The 21,045-nt window shown below is 44.3% G+C and overlaps 1 protein-coding gene across 5 annotated transcripts in view; it reads left to right on the forward strand.

Moving 5' to 3' along the window:
* The window catches only part of ARHGAP33 (Rho GTPase activating protein 33), a 57,921-nt gene that overhangs the window by 18,541 nt on the left and 18,335 nt on the right, over nucleotides 1-21,045 (forward strand). For 3 of the 5 annotated variants that reach the window (XM_075190504.1, XM_075190505.1, XM_075190506.1), the window contains 10 exons: nucleotides 8,517-8,614; nucleotides 9,732-9,810; nucleotides 11,161-11,241; nucleotides 13,948-14,085; nucleotides 14,220-14,312; nucleotides 15,057-15,179; nucleotides 15,958-16,035; nucleotides 17,238-17,304; nucleotides 18,481-18,537; nucleotides 18,678-18,827. In XM_075190504.1, the coding sequence (XP_075046605.1) occupies nucleotides 8,517-8,614; nucleotides 9,732-9,810; nucleotides 11,161-11,241; nucleotides 13,948-14,085; nucleotides 14,220-14,312; nucleotides 15,057-15,179; nucleotides 15,958-16,035; nucleotides 17,238-17,304; nucleotides 18,481-18,537; nucleotides 18,678-18,827 (964 nt within the window). The remainder of the gene's footprint in view (nucleotides 1-8,516; nucleotides 8,615-9,731; nucleotides 9,811-11,160; nucleotides 11,242-13,947; nucleotides 14,086-14,219; nucleotides 14,313-15,056; nucleotides 15,180-15,957; nucleotides 16,036-17,237; nucleotides 17,305-18,480; nucleotides 18,538-18,677; nucleotides 18,828-21,045) is intronic. The other 2 variants (XM_075190507.1, XM_075190508.1) reach the window with 1 other exon arrangement.

Raw genomic sequence — 21,045 nt, forward strand, 5'->3', positions numbered from 1 at the left:
TTTCGTGGGTAAAGGGCACTGTGATATCATGAGGGAGTGACAAGCAGGTGCCTTTGTTGTGGGTGGCAGTGGCGTTATGCGTAGATAATCCGCACAGGGTGCATGGTGGGAGATTGACAGGCGTGAGATAAACCTCATGTGTTAGATTATTTTACACGGGGTCCTTATAGCCTCAGATTGTGCCCTGTTGTGTCTTATGGTGGTCCGGGTTAAAGTAGCCAGTCCGAGATCATTAGTGGTGGGCGCAGCAGGTGTATTGGAAGGAGACGTGCGTTGTCGTGGGCTGGCAATGCCAGGGTTAATTAGCTGTGGATCGCTGGCAGTGTCTTCGTTTACTGAAGCGATGCTCTGCAGATCTGCTCCACGCAGGGTTTACTGGGGGAGACGGTCTGTAGAGTGGTCGATGGGGAAGATACATTGGCGGATCACGCTTTAGGGTGGTCGGTGGGGGAGCTCTGATGAGCGATGACTGTCGATCGGTGACAGCAGTGTATTTACTGGAGCGACGCTCTGCAGGTTTCGCCGAATGTGCAGCGATCTCCTGGCTGTGGTTAAATGAGCGAAGCTCTGCAGATCAGTGGCTGGGGGGAAAGGTTTCTAGGGTTAATACAAATGTGTGCCACTACAGGGTGTTACTAATGAGCTAAAACGAGAAGTGGGTCAGAGATAGAGAGAGAGGGCCGAAAGTAAGCGAACTCTGAGAGTTGTCCTATTAGATTGTGAGCTCTTGTGAGCAGGGACCACTTCTCCTTCAATTTCATGTTTTGTGATTAGATGGCAAGCTCTTTGGGGCAGAGCCTTGTTTGCTTATGTGATGTGAATATTCTTTGGACCTCATTTAGATTTCGGAGTCAGTTCAGCTAGAAGACGCTATATGGCAAAACCATGTTGCGCTGTGAATGGGGGGGTGGGGGAATTTAAAATGTGCAGAGAGATTTAGAGTTAGGAGGAGGAGCCTCCTAGCTGGACTCTAAATCGCAGCGTTGGAGTGAGTAAGACTGCCCAGTGTTTGTGTGCTACGTGCAATCGCAGCCAGCGTTTTCCCAGCGTGCCAAACTAACAATTGCATTTGCACCCCTTCCATTGCAACGTGGTTTTGTCCGGGTGCAAATCTGCACCCTGTGCCTCTAAATGAGGCCCAATATCAGCAATTTCCTGTTCTATAAGCACGTTTTATACTCCTTAGTAAATGGCTGTTCCTGCGTACACATAATTCTTCTATATAATCGCTCTTCTCAGTGGTCTGAGAATGATTTTATTTTTTGCACTTAGAGTGAAGCAGCCCCAGGTCTGCGTGATTAGTATTGTAGAGAGACAGGGGCTGCTGTGAGAGAGAGAGAGAGCGCAGTTAGCATTACAGAGACAGCTCTGTGTCCCTTATCCCCGTTAACATAACAAAAGCTGGGACTCAGCCCCCCCCCCCCCCTACCCCCGCCCTCTGCTTCCCAGCCCCTCGGCCTGCTCTGAATTCCCACTCTGAGTCTCAGGGCTGTGGGTTGGTGGTTCAGGTTGTTATGGTAACCGGCCTTCCCGCGCTGGGCTTGTGGGCTGACAATAGTACTGGGGAAGTGACAGCGGGACTGTGCCCTTTGTGATAGACTCAGAGCCAGCTGTTAGTGTCACCGGCTCTTGGGCCTTGTTTACTAAGCAGCCTTTAGAGCCAACAGCCATTGCCGGAGCGACAGAATGATACGGTGTGAGACGTGTGACACGCTTACACGTATGTCCTGAATCTTCTCTACGCCTTCCCTTCGGCGCAAACAAAGGAAAGTCCGTTTTTTTCGCACTTCTATTCCCTTGTCTTAACCCCTTCCCTGGTTTACGTGACGCGGTAATTGGACATGTTGGATTTGTGCTTTGCGGAGCTAATCGTTCTGAATAAAACGAGAGTACTCCTGTGACTGAGAGACGCCTTGTGTACAAGTTACTGCTCGGGAAAAAGAAATGTGTGTTCTGACGTGATCTTTAATAATTCCGGCCACTGGGGGGCGCTCTACCGTTGCAACCTGCGGATGAAATGTCAATTTATTTCGGCTGAGCAAACGGCATCATGGCGGCTCACGACCGCGTGGCGGAAATATGCGAATGTGGCAAAAAATAAGATTGAGGGTGACTTTTGCTGCACATATAGGGCCAAGAAAAGAGGGGTGCTCAGTGAGGCTATACGATCCAGCCTGGGGTCAGATAGTTTTTGAATAAAGAAGGAGAATAAATGTAAGTGTGTAGTGTGGTGGATGCTCTGTGTTGCATGGTAGCCGCCGGCTTTGGCTCTGCGTTGCGAGCTAGCCGTCGGTCCGGGCTCTGCGTTGCGTGCTAGCCCTCGGTCCGGGCTCTGCGTTTCACTCTAGTCCCCGGGCCGGGCTCTGCGTTGAGCGCTAGTCGCCGGGCTTTGCGTTGCGTGCTAATTTCAATCTTTTCCAATGTAATTTGTTAGACGCGTCAGACAGGTTATATTTTATTATGTTCACAGCCCAATTTAAAGTAAAATAACACCTTTTATTTATAAATAATGGTCTGCTACAAATTGTACTTGTGTATTCCATAAATATTACAGGCCGCAAGTGACATTTATATACAGCAGTTGTTTCCAAGGATTTATACAGATATTAACAGTCCGTTCTGATGTTATCACTTCAGTGTCCGGTAGGAAAACTTGAGAATTAGAAGAAATAACACATAAGAAAATAAATAATAATACTGCACAAGATGTGACTTGTAATATCCTTATAATTCACTCTGTCTATGTGTGTGATGGCCGGTGTGTGCTTCAGGCCATGGATCCGTACACTACTGGCCATGGAGGTCGTCACCTTTCTAATACAGTCGGGTCCATTTACTAAAATGTGGCGATAGCCCGGTATTTGGCGATGACAATCCTTCTATGGATAAGAGGACTTGGTTTTCCAGATCCGCTCTTACCACCAACAACAACAACAACAACAACAAAAAAAAGAAAATGATGAAATTATGCTTTATTTTAATAAACATTTTGTTCATGCTAATACCCCGTGCTCCCTCCGTCCTGAGCTGTCTGTTCCGATATGAGGTTTGTGGAGGTAAATTGATCCACACGATCCTTCTTGAAAAGGCTTCATCGTGCTTCCAGTGGCGAAGTTTTTGCCCAGAGCAGGGTTATTCAGAAGGAAAGAAGGATGGGGGATGGGGGATGGGGGATGGGGGATGGGGGATGGGGGATGGGATTGAGCAATTGACAGAGATGATTTTATTTTTTGAACTCTCACAGAGGGAATCAGTAATCTACCTGCATTGGGTGCAGTCGCAAATATCTATTCCTTTATTAATCTAGGTACGTCAGGAGTCTGAATTGTGGAAAAGTAAACTTTCCGTGTCTCTGTACATCATTAGTAATATACACCATTATATATTGCACGTAGGCTATGTATATGTATGATGTGACATTGGGGAAATAAAATGTTCTCAAAGAGAACCAAGGAGCTGACACTCTGTCAGATGAAGAAGCAAATTCTCCTGTAGATGTAGTTTTATTCCAAAGGGTACAATATTTGGGGGGCTCCACCCCTTCCTCAGGGAGCCACCCCACAAAAAAAATATTGTACACGTTGCTGTTCTGGAAACAAATACTCCATGTGGCAAGTTATAGAAATTTTGGAGCAAGTGGGGAGTCGAAGGTGCATGTGAAAATTCTAAGGGTCATTTTGGGATGAGGTCATTTTTTGGATTTAAATTTTTTTAAATTACTGAATGTATTGGTATTGTGGGGCTTTTTATGAAGGCTGGATGGTCGCCCATCACTGATTTAAGGTCTAGTGACTGCCTCTAAAGGCTGACCACACAACTGTTTGGTCGGCCTTGTATTTCCCAGTGGGCCATTCGTACCCTAGTCCGACACTGCTAGTATGTCATGAAGTTCAGAGTGGGCTGGTATACGGGGGTACGCCATACCGTCACTTCTAAACTTCCACTTCGACCACTGGTGTAGACTGTATGCTACCAATGGCTCACCCCGTTATACCGCCTCTTGCATTGGATAGAAGCAGCTTCGTCATTGGATGCCATCTTCTATTCATTGAATAACAGCCAATCAGCAGCTGCTTAACAGAACTGAGCTCCATATGGATACACATTACACCATACTTGCCCACTTTTCCAGGAATGTCCAGGAGACTCCCAAATTCAGGGTAGGTCTCCCGGACATCCGGGAGAACAGGCAATTCTCCAGCAACCTGCCCATCGGGAGCTTAAATGACGCGATTCGCAGGCGAATCACTATACGGCACGGAATGTGTTTGCAAGTAAGAGAAACTATAAAAATGCATTGTGTATGTACAGTACTAATTTAATGTAATGCTAACACAAAAAAAAAAAAACAACTTTTTTTTTAAGCACATACTTGTATCAAAGATTATATTATGTGTTGTTCATTTATTTGCTAAAATATTTTTTGCAAAATGTGTTCTTATGTGACTTTACGGTGCACCTATGTGCGTATCCTGCGGTCTGTTCTGTCTGTTAACGTTTAGGTAGAACGTGCTTACGCCCAGATTCAAATAGAAAAAGATCTCGAGATCCAAATGGGCTTGAATACGGGCGGAATTACACTCAAGTTTTGTGCTTTTTTTTTTTTTTTTTTCGTTAACCGCAAGTTGGGTGCAAATTGTGTTCAGTTATGAGTCCGGCCATTAACGCCACAAAAAGCACCAACTAAGAACCAACAATCAAGATTAGACAGATCATTGGTATTTTAAAGGGGAACTTGCAAAAAAACCAGAAAGTAACTTATAATAGTTCATCTGTTTGTACAAATGAAAATAATATATAGGATAATGCATTCAATACCGCAAATTATATGGATATTAGAAGTCACTAAGGGGTTCTATGACCATATAAAGGCATAATGCTTTAGTAGGTGATGCACATTATTACTTATAATATACACAAGTTTTCCTAATGAACATTACTCTGCGCTGCTGGAGGTCCCTGCTGCTCCCACTATATATATATATATATATATATATATATATATATATATATATATATATATATATATATATATATAAAACTCTCAGTCTGTGGCTTCCTGCTGCCTCCATTCCCCTCCTCACATCATGTCACTGCCCCTGTCACATGCAGCCCTGTCCTCACTAACACATCACTGATCTCCTGATATAATCTGTGCTGCTGGGAGACCCTGCTTCTTCCACTATATAACTCTCAGTCTGTGGCTTCCTGCTGCCTCCATTCCCCTCCTCACATCATGTCACTGCTCCTGTCACATGCAGCCGTGTCTTCACCAACACATCACTCATCTCCTGATATACTCTGTGCTGCTGGTGGACCCTGCTCCTTCCACTATATAACTCTCAGTCTTTGGCTTCCTGCTGCCTCCATTCCCCTCCTCACATCATGTCACTGCCCCTGTCACATGTAGCCCTGTCCTCACTAACACATCACTCATCTCCTGATATACTCTGTGCTGCTGGAGGACCCTCCTCCTTCCACTATATAACTCTCATTCTGTGGCTTCCTGCTGCCTCCATTCCCCTCCTCACATCATGTCACTGCCCCTGTCACATGCAGCCCTGTCCTCACTAACACATCACTCATCCCCTGATATACTCTGTGCTGCTGGAGGACCTTGCTCCTTCCACTATATAACTCTCAGTATGTTGCTTCCTGCTGCCTCCATTCCCCCCTCACATCATGTCACTGCCCCTGTAACATGTAGCCTTGTCCTCACTAACACATCACTCATCTCCTGATATACTCTGTGCTGCTGGGGACCTTGCTCTTTCCACTATATAGCTCTGTCTGTGACTTCCTGCTGCCCCTATTCCCCCCTCACATCATGTCACTGCCCCAGTCACATGCAGCCCTGTCCTCACTAACACATCACTAATGTCCTGATATACTCTGTGCTGCTGGAGGACCCTGCTCCTTCCACTATATAACTCTCAGTCTGTGGCTTCCTGCTGCCTCCATTCCCCTCCTCACATCATGTCACTGCACCTGTCACATGCAGCCCTGTCCTCACTAACACATCACTCATCTCCTGATATACTCTGTGCTGCTGGAGGACCCTGCTCCTCCCACTATATAACTCTCAGTCCGTGGCTTCCTGCTGCCTCCATTCCCCCCCTCACATCATGTCACTGCCCCTGTCACATGTAGCCCTGTCCTCACTAACACATCACTCATCTCCTGATATACTCTGTGCTGCTGGAGGACCCTGCTCCTTCCACTATATAAGTCTCAGTCTGTGGCTTCCTGCTGCCTCCATTCCCCTCCTCACATCATGTCACTGCCCCTGTCACATGCAGCCCTGTGATCTGGTCTCCGCAGATTGTAGGGTGGTCTGAGCAGGTCATGTGTTCAGTTTTCCCTCAATTATTTTGTCCTGAAATTTATGTTACCGCTAACAGCCAATCACACGTCATGTTCTGAACTATTCTAGAAAAATGATAGAATCCGATTGATCCCTCTGGATCACTACAGCTTCTTATACATTTTCTTGCGCCCCAGTTTGCATTAATGCCGACCGTTGTGTATCCCATTATCTCGCTGATGCTTTTAGAGGAAGTTTTATGCGATGTCGTTACGTCTACCTCGTAGAAATGCCCCATTCCAGTTCTATCACTACCTATAAAATTCTAGGAGGTGCTTTAATATGTTATGTTTCTGTATGTACGTGCAGAGCACAATTTAATCATCTTTGCGTATGTGAAAGTTCAGCTTCAGTGTAATTGGGTTTACAATGTAACGGTACACATGTAGAGCTTGTTCACAAGTAGGATTAGGGGTAAATCTACGATGTCTGGTTACTATAGAAACACGGAACGTGAAGAGAAAATGTATAAATAGTGTTGGTTTAATGTGTGTTCTGAGGTTGTCCTCAGGAATACGATTTGTGTGAGATTCAGCCTTCACATAGCTGAATCAAATTTTTATTTTTTTTGGAGCGTTACCGACTAGTAACCAGTGATATCAGTGAGGTATCGGGTCAGCTAAATGTGAATTGCGTAGCTTCCAACATATCAATTTAGTTTCACTGGGCGCGATTGTGCGGAGACGGAGCCGCCGTGCAGGTTAGTGATGCCGATGCACCTAATTTGCAGGTATAGTCCCAGGTTTTAAACAGTCACTGTGCAGCAGGGGCTTGGGTCATAACACGTTTCGCAATAGTTTCCATCAACAAAATCCTCCCCATACATCCGAAAGAAATGAAGCCTGATCAGGGAGAGTGGCCTACTCCTCGAAATTCCGGAGTCTCCCGGAAGTTCTGGCAGCTAACCTGCAGAAAAATATGGGACTTTTTGGGCCTGAGTCATTAAGGAGAGTAATGCATAAAAAAGGAGTAACTTTGAATCTGGGCAAAACCATGTTGCATTGGAGGGGGAGGTATATTTAAAATGTAGGCATAGATTTATAGTTGGGGTAGGGCATGTCATAGTTCAACTTTAAATTTCAGTGTAAAAATAAAGCTATCAAGTATTTTTGTGCTAGATGAAAACAAAGACAGTATTTATCTTATGTGCAAAATAATAAATTCATTTGCACCCCTTCGATTGTAACATGGTTTGTCCCGGAGAACATTTACTCCTTTTTCTTGCCTTACTTTCCTTAATGACTCAGGCCCAAAGAGTGTGTACTTGGTCCGTAATGAAAACAGGGATTTCTGGTGGCATCTTATCCTCTTGGGAGTATGGCGCTGAGCTGTGACATCATATCCCAGTGCCACACCAACAGCCCATTTCCAACATGGAGGATTGCCAGCCGTCTGCTTCACAGGCAAGAATCTGCCACTTCAGCGACGCCTAGACAAGGGTCGCTCATTCAGTGTTTTTTGGGCATCCCTTAAAATGTGGTGATGTTGTTTTATTTGGTATGGTGCATTGAACCACACAGCGCAGTGTAGAACATTTGTAACAAAGGTACAAGGTCCTACACTGAATTTTTTTTTTTTTTTTTTTTTGTTTAATACCATCCATTGTTCTGCGGGTGGGCTCATCCCACCTGATAAAGATCCTGTCTGGATCTGGTACGAAACAATGGCTGCGTGTGTGAGGTCATTGTTTGACCTCAACCCGATCGGTGCAGTATGGGCATCCACATGGCTGACCAAATTGCTCCCCAACTTGGTTGTTCCGGTCCCACAGAATAACCGTATCATAGTATTTTGTGGGGCGTTTGATGATTTTTTTTTGAAATGGCAGGAATTGGATAAATAAGTGATTTTTAAAGCTTCAGATCTCAATTAATGAAGCCTCAATCATAAGCCCCGTATAGTATTCCACAGTTTTTTCAGTGTCAATTAAGTTGCGTTCCGATGTAATTTCATAACATCTTCCTCCGAGGTTTATCGTGCGCTAGAACTTATCTTATAGCTGTTTTGTCAACCGTGCAGGGATGTGATTTAGTTTGACTTGGCCTCTACTTACTGCCTGGAATAGAGTGGTTTAAGATGTAACTGTCATGAATTTTGTATGTGCTCTGAGTGCCTGTACCGTACATACATGTCAGTCTTCATTCTCTTGCAGGCTCGGGGTTCGGACACACTGGATTCAGGCACGGAGGTTTCGGGGAGGATAATATCCTCCGCAGCACAAACAAGCGCGAAGGGGAGACCCAACAAGAGGTACCTTCAGGGTGGTGGGACGGTGGGATTCAAAATAGAGGTCAGTGGGAGTCTTGGTGACAATTCTGCATGCTGGAGATGAGCTGTATCTCTGACCTTGTCACACGTTACATCCCAGCTTGTCCACTCTGCTCCACCTCTGACCTTTACCTCCTCCCAGTCCGGTCTCCAAGACTTCTCCCGCGCTGCTCCCCACCTATGGAACTCTTTCCCTCGCCCTGCCATAATCTCCGCCAACCTTCAACCGATCCCTCAAAACTCATCTCTTTATGTTTGCCTAAGGCAAGGTACACACTACAGCAAATTTCTCCCGATGTGACATCTTTAACGATTTTGCCAACGACTGAAAAGTCCCGATCAGCGCGACAATTCATTCGTAGACAATTAAAAGATTTTACACGATTTACCTTCGGATCTGTGCTCTTCATCTGTCATAACCATCTGCTGAAAAGATTCTGACTCTGCTCACTCTATGGAGATCTGCCTACGCTGCTGGTCGTGAGTGCGTACAGACTTTGCCGAACATCGTTCCGTCGTTCATAGAGATCGTTAGTCCGTTTATAAAATCAAATAAAGAAATACGATGTACTCTGGAACGATGAAACATGTTCGTTGGAGCGTACACACTAATGTCTCAGCCCAATAATTGGGTGAAAAACCTGTAGTGTGTACCTAGCCTAGCTCACCCAGTAATCCCTCACGTATACTCCCTTTGCCTCATGCGTTAACTACATTTATTCTTGCCCATTTACACATAGTGTCTCGCGTTACCCCCTCCCTCTAGAATGTAATCTCTCACGGGCAGGGTCCCTTTCTCCTCATGCCACCCTCCTACATACAATTTTGTTGTCATGTCTTAAGCCGAGTCCTCTGCTACCTCGTTATAGCTAGCTCATGACCATCCACGGAGGCGTAATTATGCTTCATTGTGTATGATCATCTGTATGTGTCTGTATTGTAGTCACGTTTTGTCACATCTGTAAAATGATTTTTCGGAATCTGTGGCGTCTTATAAATAGACGACGAGATGAGTTTCTATTGTAATGTACAAGTGAAATGAGGTGATCGCCGGACATTTCTGGTTTTATTAACCCTTGTTTTCCTGGTCTCTATTTAGGGTAACGCGTGGACCCTTCGTGAAGCTGGCGGACTGCGCTCATTATCATTATGAAAATATTAACTATGGCCCTATCCAGGTAAGGGACTCTGCATGGAAAACACTCGTTTGCCTTCAGCTTGCACGGCAAGGGACTCTGTTAATATTGCCGTTCGCAGACGGCTTGCCAGTGACTAATATACTTCTCAGTGAAAGCACCAGTAGCAGAAGAATGGAAGATCTTGATCAATAAAATTTACATTAAATCAGTTCTGTATTAGCAAGTCTTGGTTTAGGTAGATTGGACTAAGTGGAAATAAAACCCAGCGAGCTTTAAAACATCCCAGACCAATATCCAAGCACCAATATACCAGCGGGGGTGGTTGGGTATGTATGTGGGTTGCAACTGGGTAAGGGTGGATGTGTATGTATTACCAGTATGTAGTGATGAAGTAACGTTCAGCATAAGGTAAGTTGCTGAACTGATAATTAATTGACATATTCAACGGTATGAGACACTATTGCAATTGGACTTGATAGAGCAGAATGTGGGTAACTTTTTACACAGGTTTTTACAACCCAATGTCAGGACTGATCAGAAGGCTGCCTTGTTGTGCATGAGGGTGCTTACAAGGTTGGATAGTAACAGCTTAAACGATGTGCTTTACATGCAGAATGCTACTTCAGCAATGCATGCGCCCCCTCTGGTAGAAAGGAAGAGGGGGCTGCGTCCACTAGCTGTGATTGACTCAAGCATACAGGTCGCAGGAAAATTCCAGAAATATATCCATGAATCCTGAATAAGCACAAAACTTGTTTGATGTTGACCCTTTTGTGAGAGCTTGCGTTACAATTTTTGGACTGGTGCTATTGAATCGTGAAGATTCTCACCATCCATCGCCCTTTCGGCGGATTCTGAACTTTTACAGTCTCGCCACTTTGCAGACACTATTGCCATTATGTTGTTCTTGTGTGATTGTTTTAATTCTGCTATTATATGTATTGCATTGTTATGAGATCATGAAGTTACACAGGGTATTCTTAAATGTCGCCAGGTGGGTTGATATAAGCTGAGATAGGATAGGAGAGATCTGGGGTAAACAGCTACCATGTGCAAATTGTATCATTCTTGTCCTGTTAGCCAATAAGTGGAACCTGATCCACAGGGAATAAACTGTACCCAACAGCTGGGAGAGGTCACCTAGAAGATACGTCTTATCACCTACCCACCTATCCCAGCTCGACTGCCACTAGTCTTTGCATTTGCTTTTCCGCAAAGACCATCTATGGGGACAATGGCAAGAAGTGGGGTGTGCACAGGGAAAAAATGACTCCCCCCCCCCCCCCCCCTCAATGAGCACACCCTTGTCTTTAACACCTTCAATTCTCAAAAACAGCCCATGATTCTTTTACATCTTGAGTGTAACGGGTGGGATTTTGTCTGTTTCAGCTCTCTTTATCAGACTCGCGGCCGGAGGATGCCAATGTTAGTGAATCAGAGGCTATTTACATCGTACACGTCACTTGTCAGGTAAGTACAAGATGTGGTGACCCGAACATATTTCATTTAAAATCAAGATGTTCATGTAATGTTCCTCCTGCACCTGGCCCCCATCACTGTTGTGCTGTAGGACACAATTGTGATACATCCAATTAGAGGCTGATTCAGTGACCCATAAGTACGATTCTTCCCTGGAGACCACCACTCTTCTTCCACTTCCCCAATAATAGCTGTAGTCTGAGTTACTGTATCCTTCAATTCACATTGGTGATTTGGTTAATTAAGACATTGTTATATGAAAATAGGACATCAGATATAATTAGAAGCCCCAAAGGCCTCTTTGGAACACAATGAACAGATATTTTTATAGACTACTGAATTAATATTTACGCCATGTCTACCTGTCTCATTTCTTTCTGTATACATTACGGCAAACTGTTCCTTCTACGTGCTCTGTGTAAAACATATCATCCTGTCTTCTTCCCCTCTGTATTGTCCATCTTGTCCTGCCTTATCCTCCTCCTCCTCCTCCGTATACACCATTTTGTCCTGTCTTCTCCTCCTCCTCCTCCTCCTCCATCTCCATATACACCATTTCGTCCTGTCTTCACCTCCTCCTCCGTATACACCATCTCGTCCTGTCTTCACCTCCTGCCCGTAATACACCATCTCGTCCTGTCTTCACCTCCTCCTCTTTCTCCTGTCTTCACCACCACCACCTTCTCCTCTTCCTCATTTCTTCACCACCACCACCATCTCCTCCTCTTCCTCATGTCTTCACCACCACCACCACCTCCTTCTCCTCCTCCCCCTCCTGTCTTGACCACCTCCTCCTCCTCCTCTGTATACACCATCTCGTCCTGTTTTCACCACCTCCTCCTCCACCGTATACACCATCTCGTCCTGTTTTCACCACCTCCTCCTCCACCGTATACACCATCTCGTCCTGTCTTCACCACATCCTCCTCCTCCGTATACACCATCTCGTCCTGTCTTCACCACCTCCTCCTCCTCCGTATACACCATCTTGTCTTGTCTTCTCCTCCTCCTCCATCTCCATATACACCATTTCGTCCTGTCTTCACCTCCTCCTCTGTATACACCATTTTGTCCTGTCTTCACCTCCTCCTCTGTATACACCATTTCGTCCTGTCTTCACCTCCTCCTCCGTATACACAATTTCGTCCTGTCTTCACCTCCTCCTCTTCTTCCTGTCTTCACCACCACCACCACCACCACCACCACCACCTCCTCCTCTTCCTCCTGTCTTCACCACCACCACCACCTCCTCCTCCTCCTCCCCCTCCTGTCTTCCCCACCTCCTCCTCCATATACACCATCTCATCCTGTCTTCACAAACTACTCCTCCTCCTCCTCCTCCATATACACCATCTCGTACTGTCTTCACCACCTTTTCCTCCTCCGAATACACCATCTCGTCCTGTCTTCTCCACCTCCTCCTCCTCCGTATACACCATCTCGTCCTGTCTTCACCACCACCTCCTCCTCCTCCGAATACACCATCTCGTCCTGTCTTCTCCACCTCCTCCTCCTCCGTATACACCATCTCGTCCTGTCTTCTCCACCTCCTCCTCCTCCGTATACACCATCTCGTCCTGTCTTCAGGACCTCTTCCTCCTCCTCCGTATACAACATTTCATCCTGTCTTCATCACCTCCTCCTCCTCTGTATACACCATCTCATCCTGTCTTCACCACCACCTCCTCCACCATTTACACCATCTCGTCCTGTCTTCACCCCCTCCTCCTACACCGTATACACCATCTCGTCCTGTCTTCCCCACCTACTCCTCCTCCTCCTTCGTATACACCATCTTGTCCTGTCTTCAACACCTTCTCCTCCTCCGTATACACCATCTTGTCCTGTCTTCACCGCCTCCTCCGTCTGCACCGTATACACCATCTCGTCCTGTCTTTACCACCTCCTCCTACACCGTATACACCATCTTGTCCTGTCATCTCCACCTCCTCCTCCTCCGTATACACCATCTCGTCCTGTCTTCACCACCACCTCCTCCTCCGTATACACCATCTCGTCCTGTCTTCACCACCTCTTCCTCCTCCGTATACACCATCTCGTCCTGTCTTCACCACTTCCTCCTCCTCCGTATACACCATCTCGTCCTGTCTTCACCACCTACTCCTACTCCTCCTTCTCCGTATAAACCATCTCGTCCTGTCTTCACCACCTACTCCTCCTCCGTATACACCATCTCGTCCTGTCTTCACCACCTACTCCTCCTCCGTATACACCATTTCGTCCTGTCTTCACCTCCTCCTCCTCCGTATACACCATCTCGTCCTGTCTTCACTTCCTCCTCTTCCGTATACACCATCTCGTCCTGTCTTCACCTCCTCTTCCTCCGTATACACCATCTTGTCCTGTCTTCACCACCACCTCCTCCTCCTCCATATACACCATCTCGTCCTGTCTTCACTTCCTCCTCTTCCGTATACACCATCTCGTCCTGTCTTCACCTCCTCCTCCTCCGTATACACCATCTCGTCCTGTCTTCACCTCCTCCTCCTCCGTATACACCATCTCGTCCTGTCTTCACCTCCTCCTCCTCCTCCGTATACACCATCTCGTCCTGTCTTCACCTCCTCCTCCTCCTCCGTATACACCATCTCGTCCTGTCTTCACCTCCTCTGCATACACCATTTCAGCTAAATCTGTTCCATTACTGACCCTGTTTTCCTCCTCTCATCTCTCTAGGGCCGCTCCTGGTCTGTGTTACGGAGTTATGAGGATTTTCAGATCCTGGACTCCAATCTTCACCGCTGTATTTTTGACCGGCGTTTCTCTCAGTTGCTTGAGCTTCCTCCTCGCTGTGAACTGCCTTCCCAGGGGCTGGTAAGTGTCCTTTTATGTTTGTTGTGACGTCACATGATATGATGTCACATGTATGGAATATGATTAGACAGAGATCTAAGAGAAGATTCTACTCCTTGTTGTATAATGTCTGATCATCATACTTGTGTCCTTAGCTCTTGGCCCCATTACTTTCTCGCTATTTGAAGGCTCTTTCTGGAATTGTGGACAGTAACATCAACTGTGGCCCCATACTCAACTGGATGGAGGTAAGACCGACCCCCCCGACTTCGGTCCCTGTATTAAGAAATACCGAAATATGGAATTATAAATAATTTGCCACCTACATTTTTGCCATCGTAGACTTGGGACTATGTGGTCTATTCACAAATACGCCTTGGAATGTGGACCTTTTGCCGATCCACAGAATCACAAAGGTGTCACTAAGGCAACATATACGTTGACTGCACTTTAAAATCATATCCGAGTTTATACTTCTAAAATGGAAATGACATACACACATTGGATGCATGTGTTTTGTGGACTTAACCAATATTAATTGGAAACTAGTGGTGTGAGGCATGACTAAACTGCAAGCTTGTAGGTTAAAGGCATAGCCACCATCAGTTACGATTATGGGATGGATCTTAATTGTTTAGCATTGTGGTGTTGGTGGCTCGGGACATGATATGGGTGGATTGGTCTTGCTACCCAAGTCGCATATATTGGGCGGTAGATACACGTTTACTACTCAATCTTCGATGATAAAGTTCAAAGGTCATTATTCTTTTTAGCCTACCATAATGAATTTTCAATCTGTTTCCTCTTTATTTACATGAAATTTCACTGAGTGCCAACAAAGAAATTTAAGTAGGAATTGGGTTATTTAGGGATGTTAAACTTTTATTGCACAAGAATAGTAGGAGTGTAAATAGGCTTAAATATTGAGTTCCACAGAGAGTAATTCATGAGTCTAGTATTCAGTACAATGATTCTTCTGTTCTGTTCTCTAGATTGACAATCATGGTAACCGTCTTCTAGTGAACGAAGAGGCTTCGATCAACGTGCCGGCTATTGCTGCAGCACATGTTATTAAACGCTACACCGCGCAAGCTCCTGATGAGCTTTCCTTTGAGGTAAGAGGCATAAGTCCCAGCCCGCTTTGCAGGCAGGTAAAACCTCTTGTGGGAGAATCTGTTTAAGCGTTTTTAACCTGTAGATAATCTGCTATATAATACACAAGTGATACAGATATATATTTATACTCCTGTAAAAGTTGTTAGAATGGTGAGTTCTGATGTCCTTTCTTATAATTGTGAAGTTGTTCTGATGTCATAACTTCAGTGTCCGTTAGAAATCTTTGGCATAGAAGCGATTGAAAACACACCGTAAATTGTTACGCAGTGAGGACAGGAGAGTTATATAGTGGAAGGAGCAGGGTCCTCCAGCAGCACAGAGTATATCAGGAGATGAGTGATGTGTTAGTGAGGACAGTGCTGCATGTGACTGGGGCAGTGACATGATGTGAGGAGGGGAATGGAGGCAGCAGGAAGCCACATACTAAGAGTTATACAGTGGAAGGAGCAGGGTCTCCCAGCAGCACATAGTAATGATATCAGGCTCCTATCAAACTGATGGGGATTTTTTGTCATGTCAAACATATCTCTTTATGAAATTAAGTTCATACATCTAATTTTGTTAACTTCTATTGGCTTCTAAATGCCATATCCTATTACACAGGAAGTGGAACTTAATTACCAGAATTTTAAAGGCTGTTTGCCACCTCTTAGACACATTTCTTTGGACAGGAAGATTGGGGTAAAGGAAGTTCAGTGTAGATGTATAATGCCCTATAATATCTAGATTTTTGTTTGGTTTTCTGTGCTTAATTAATTTTTTTCCCACTGCTGGAAGGTTGGAGATATTGTGTCGGTTATTGACATGCCGCCGCGGGAGGACACCAGCTGGTGGAGAGGAAAGCACAGCTTCCAGGTAAGGACATATAACGTCCAGCGAGGTTGTGACCTTTATCTAATGTATTTGAGAAAGGCACCATGGTTCAGTCTACGTGGCAGTGTCCAGGGACCCCTATGGATGGGGCACGGGCGAGACAGACCACTGGTGAACACTGGAAGAGACGTAAGGGGTGCCTTGCCTTGTGGTTGGAGGGCGGGAGGGGGCGGGGCCAAAATGACGTGCTTCACAGTCAATCGCGTCATTTTGACGAGGGATGTATGCGGGATACTTGCCTGGTCTCCTGGGAGACCTACCCAAATTTTGCGAGTCTCCCGGATATTCCAGGAGAGTTGGCAAGTATGCATTAAGTACCCATGTTTAGTAATCGGGTCTCCTTCCAAAAATTAAATAAATATTAGCTTTTAAAACATAAAAAATAGGAATATTTCCCCCCTGCCGGTCCCGACATTAAATTAACAGCATTCACATTTCACAAATAGGCCTTCTTCTACACCAACTCCGTCCTAAAAGCACCCAAAACTCCCCAGTATTAAATTAGCAACCACTACCACAATCATCCCACAAGTAAAAGAGTGGCCCTTATCGATAAATGATTGACTCCGCCCAAAAATTAATAGCCCCTACTCTTGTTTAAATGAATAGACCTTACCGCCACTTGGTGAATAGCTCCACCAATAAGTTAATAACCTCCACTACTATTAAATGAATAGACCCTACCCACCATTAAATTAAAAGCCCCACTGATAAATTAATAGCTCATACCTCCATTAAATAAATAGCCAAAATAGCCATTGAGGACGGATGGAGAGACTCACAGGCGGAGGAGGAGACCGAGTGGAGAGAGGGGTAGACAAAAGGGGAGTGCAGGGACTCTCACGATTCCTGGGCAGAGGTAGCTTGTGTCCCAGATTTGCCAAGTTTTTTTTCCACCCCTCGTTTCAATTTCTGATGCTCCCCAATGAACAAGACAAGTGTGAAAGGTTTCCAAGAACTGTGTTTCCTTATCTGGGACCAAGAGGGAAGGATGGGGTTGGATTATGGCCTGTGTAACATTCAGGTCACAAAAACCTGTTTTTTCATTTAAAAAACGATGGGATCCCTGTTCCTGACCTGATGAGACGTATACTCTATGTAATGGAGCGGAACACAGGGGGGACTTGTAACTGAAAATGGCAATCTCGGATGTCAACGATGAATCTGTCTGTTTTTATTCGCAGGTGGGTTTTTTCCCCAGCGAGTGCGTACAGCTAATCACAGACAACAAGAACCCATCGCCAGCCGCAGGTACCTGTTAACCAATCTGTATGGAAGGCATCTGGTTATGTGTGTAACCGTTATCGTGATCACTTATTTCATACACCGCACGCTTGCCGTCGAGCGGCGTGCGCGGCTGTTTTGTCAGCGGCTCTGTGTGGCTGCAAGTTCACCGCTTATTGCTGTATCCGAGATGACCTCAGTGTATCTCTGTATACAATATAAAAGCTTTATCCCAGCCTGGTCACCCTGCAGCTCTTCCTGTCATTGGTTCTCTCTTTTCAAATGCTGTTTGTCATGTATCTTTGTAAATGTCACAGTTCCTGCAAGAATTTATTTACAGGAATGGAGTTTATTCAGTAATTGAAGTTATAAAACAGTCATAATAATGTAGTATTTTATTACTATTATTAGTCAATTTTTCCCAATGCCTGGGCAGCCTATGTCGGTAAGGATGGCAGGGTATGCTGGCAGTTGTAGTCCTACAACTGTAGCATGACATAGGGCACCTAACGCTGTTCTACAATCTCAGAAATTAAGTTTGTGTAATGAGCCAAATTGGAAGTTCAGGTAGCAAGATTTGGATAGATCATACAATTTTAAGGAATTACATTTTATGTTCTAACCAATTACAGTTTTTATCATATAATATCTGTATTTTATAGCTTATATTGTACAAAAGGGCATCTTTAGATTAGTTTGTATAATGAGATTTCAGGGAGCAAATTAAGTTAGGTTACCCCTTTCTGTAATATATTATTTATAGATTATATATAATATATACATCTATCTATCTATCTATATATCTATATATGTATAGATATATCAAAATAATGTCCAGTACATTCCTTTTTTTACACTTATTTTTGGCTGTCTATGCATTAGACCAGCCTGTGACTCACCAGGTGTTGTGAAACCACAAGTCCCAGCATGCTCTGCCAGCTATCAGCTGGCTATCTGCTGGCAAAGCATGCTGGAGCTTGTAGTTTCACAATATCTGGAGAGTCACAGGTTGGCCAGGTCTGCATTAGACAGTCAGCAGTCTCTCGTGTGTGTGTGTGTGTGTTAGCTCTCTTGTTCAGTGCTGTCTCCCCTGTATGTTTGACGTATGCAGTAGTCTCTTCCTGCAGGCTGATCGTTAAGCTGTCTGTGTAAGGCTTTGCTTCGTTGTCTTTGCACCTTTGTTACCTGTCTGTCTGTTCACAGAAGGTGATATAAAATTGGCCATCACATCTCCGCATGGCTCCAACTCTCCCAGACCAGGTGAGAACTCCCGTATGTCTAAAACAGCATCTCATATACACCCGTCTGTCGGTCTCTCTTTCCCGTCTAACCCAATGGTGTCAGTCTCTCCCCTCATGCGCTCTCTCTCTCTCTCTCTCTCTCTCTCTCATTTTCTACAGTCTGTCGGCGGCACGGGAAGCTGGCGGGGTTACTGCGCAGTTTCATGGCTTCCAGACCTAGCAAGCAACGTCTGCGACAGCGTGGAATCCTAAGGGAGAGAGTATTTGGGACTGACCTGGGGGAACACTTACTGGACTCCGGGGAAGAGGGTGAGAAATTTAAACTCTTTTTTTTTTAGCAAAATAGATCTTTAAGAAGCATTAAACCTACAGTTGATCCTGTGTGATTTTGTTTATTTTATCCTGAAATTAGTTAAGAAATCTCTCGTACTCTCACATGTCGGCATTTTTCAGTCTCCCACTTAACTTCCTACCTTTTTCTGCCTCCCTCCCCTCTTCCCCCTCCACTGAATCTGCCTCCGTTCCCCCTTCTCTCCCTCTCACCCCTGTGTCTCTCTGTCTGTCTGTCTACTCCTCCCCTTAGATTGTACGCTCCCTTGAGCAGGGCCATCTCTCCTCCTGTCTCCTGCACCTTTAACTCTGCTCTCCAGCTACCTTTCCCCCCACCCTTCTGGGGGTCTCCCCGTCATCCGCGCCCTCCCTCTTGGGCTCCGGCGCCTGCTGGTCTTCCCTCCCCCCTCTCTCTAGCTGTGCTTTGAGCTTACTGAGTTACTGTGCTTATTGTTTACTGTACCGTGCCGTCCCACCTTGTATTGTATTTGTTTGTCCCTGTACAGCGCTACGGACACTGAGTGGCGCCTTATAAATAAAAATTAATAATAATAATTCATAACCTCAACTTTAAATATGCCTTTTGGTGGAAACAAAGCATGTATTAAAGATGATGTTTTCACAAAACTCGCAACCCCCTGTCTGGAGGTACTGTAAGCCCTCATTGTATCCATACTTACCTATACTAGGGCCACTACAGGAAATCTGCAGTACAGCAGTTTCTGAAATCCGTGGGGTCCAATATACTGATAGAAATGACAGCTGCCTCCTGATTGGTGGGATACAGCACTTGTCCCCTGTGAAGCCAGCTGTCGCGTAGAGATAATATTTTAGTACCAGGCCTCTTTGTGTGCAAACAATCATCATCATTAAATTATTTATATAGCGCTACTAATTCCGCAGCGTCCTTCCGCAACTAACATCCTTGCTTATTAAAGGACTCTCATATGCCACGGTTGCTCAACCTAATTTATTTGAATTATTAATTGAATTTAATAGGTTTGTTAGAAAAGTATGTCTAAAATTATCTTTCTCCACGTAAAATTTAAAATGTTGCCTCTAGACCAGTAATTTTAAATGAGGAGAGATTTAAATGTTCTTAAAACAGGTATTAAGTAATAGGATTGGGGATTGTCCAAGCACACACCACGAGATATAGAGATGGGCTAAATAAATAGACACTACAATGAAAATGTCTATAAAAATAATTATCTATAAAGAAAATTTTATAGATAATGTTGAAAAAATCTCTTAAACCTTAAGATGAAATTTCTCTCTTACAAACCGGAGTGCTAGATAACAACATTTCTTTCTCTCTTGATATAAAAGTGTTTTCATTGAAAGCTTTAATAAATTGGTAACGGACAATGTTACAGAATTTTGTTTTACAGAGTCTAAAAATAATATGAAAGAGTTGTGACCTAACTATGGAAGAAAATAGGCCATTGAATGCCCTGATAGAGAATTAATTATGAACTCTGCAGATAAAGGTGGAGCAATAGTAGTTCAAGATAAAGATGAAAATCTTTAGTTATTATATCTTTTTAAACTCTGTCCTGACTTTGGAATATTGTACCCAGTTGGGTGTTTTGCTGTGTAAAGTCGAGACAGGGTGTTATTGCCACATCTGAAAAAGTGTTTTGTTTTTTTTGTTTGTTTTTTAAATACACAAAATACAATTGCACTAATCTATCATTTGCCACCACAAAAATCATAATTTTCATAATCGCCGGGAAGGTCAATTACACGATCAATCACTTCCAAATGATCACAATATATTTAAATTTTGTATTACAAATTTTAATTGTCTCTAACATCTTATATGTCTGTGATTAGAAGGATGAAAAATGTCTATTGGGAGAAAAATAATCTTTTGTCTTATGTGTGATGTACAATGTCTTATAATGTACTGATGATGTGGGTCTGTAAACGGTTAAAAAAGGTTTTTGAGAATTGGGATCATATTCAGGGAGATAATGCACTTTAATTTTGGTTGTATTTCTATTTATTTTTATTTTTCAATTATTTTATGTTTGATCACTTTTGTTTACAGACATAAGGAACTGCCATGGGCACTTCATTTGGCCCATATTATACCAATTTAGTTATGGGAGAATTTGAGGATGATTACATCTAGTCTCTTTCTTTTGGGACAAATCTGGTGTTTCTGTGGCAGATTTGTTGATGATTTACTAGG

This window comes from Mixophyes fleayi, chromosome 11 (genome assembly GCF_038048845.1).
Source record: "Mixophyes fleayi isolate aMixFle1 chromosome 11, aMixFle1.hap1, whole genome shotgun sequence".
NCBI classification, from domain to species: domain Eukaryota; kingdom Metazoa; phylum Chordata; class Amphibia; order Anura; family Limnodynastidae; genus Mixophyes; species Mixophyes fleayi.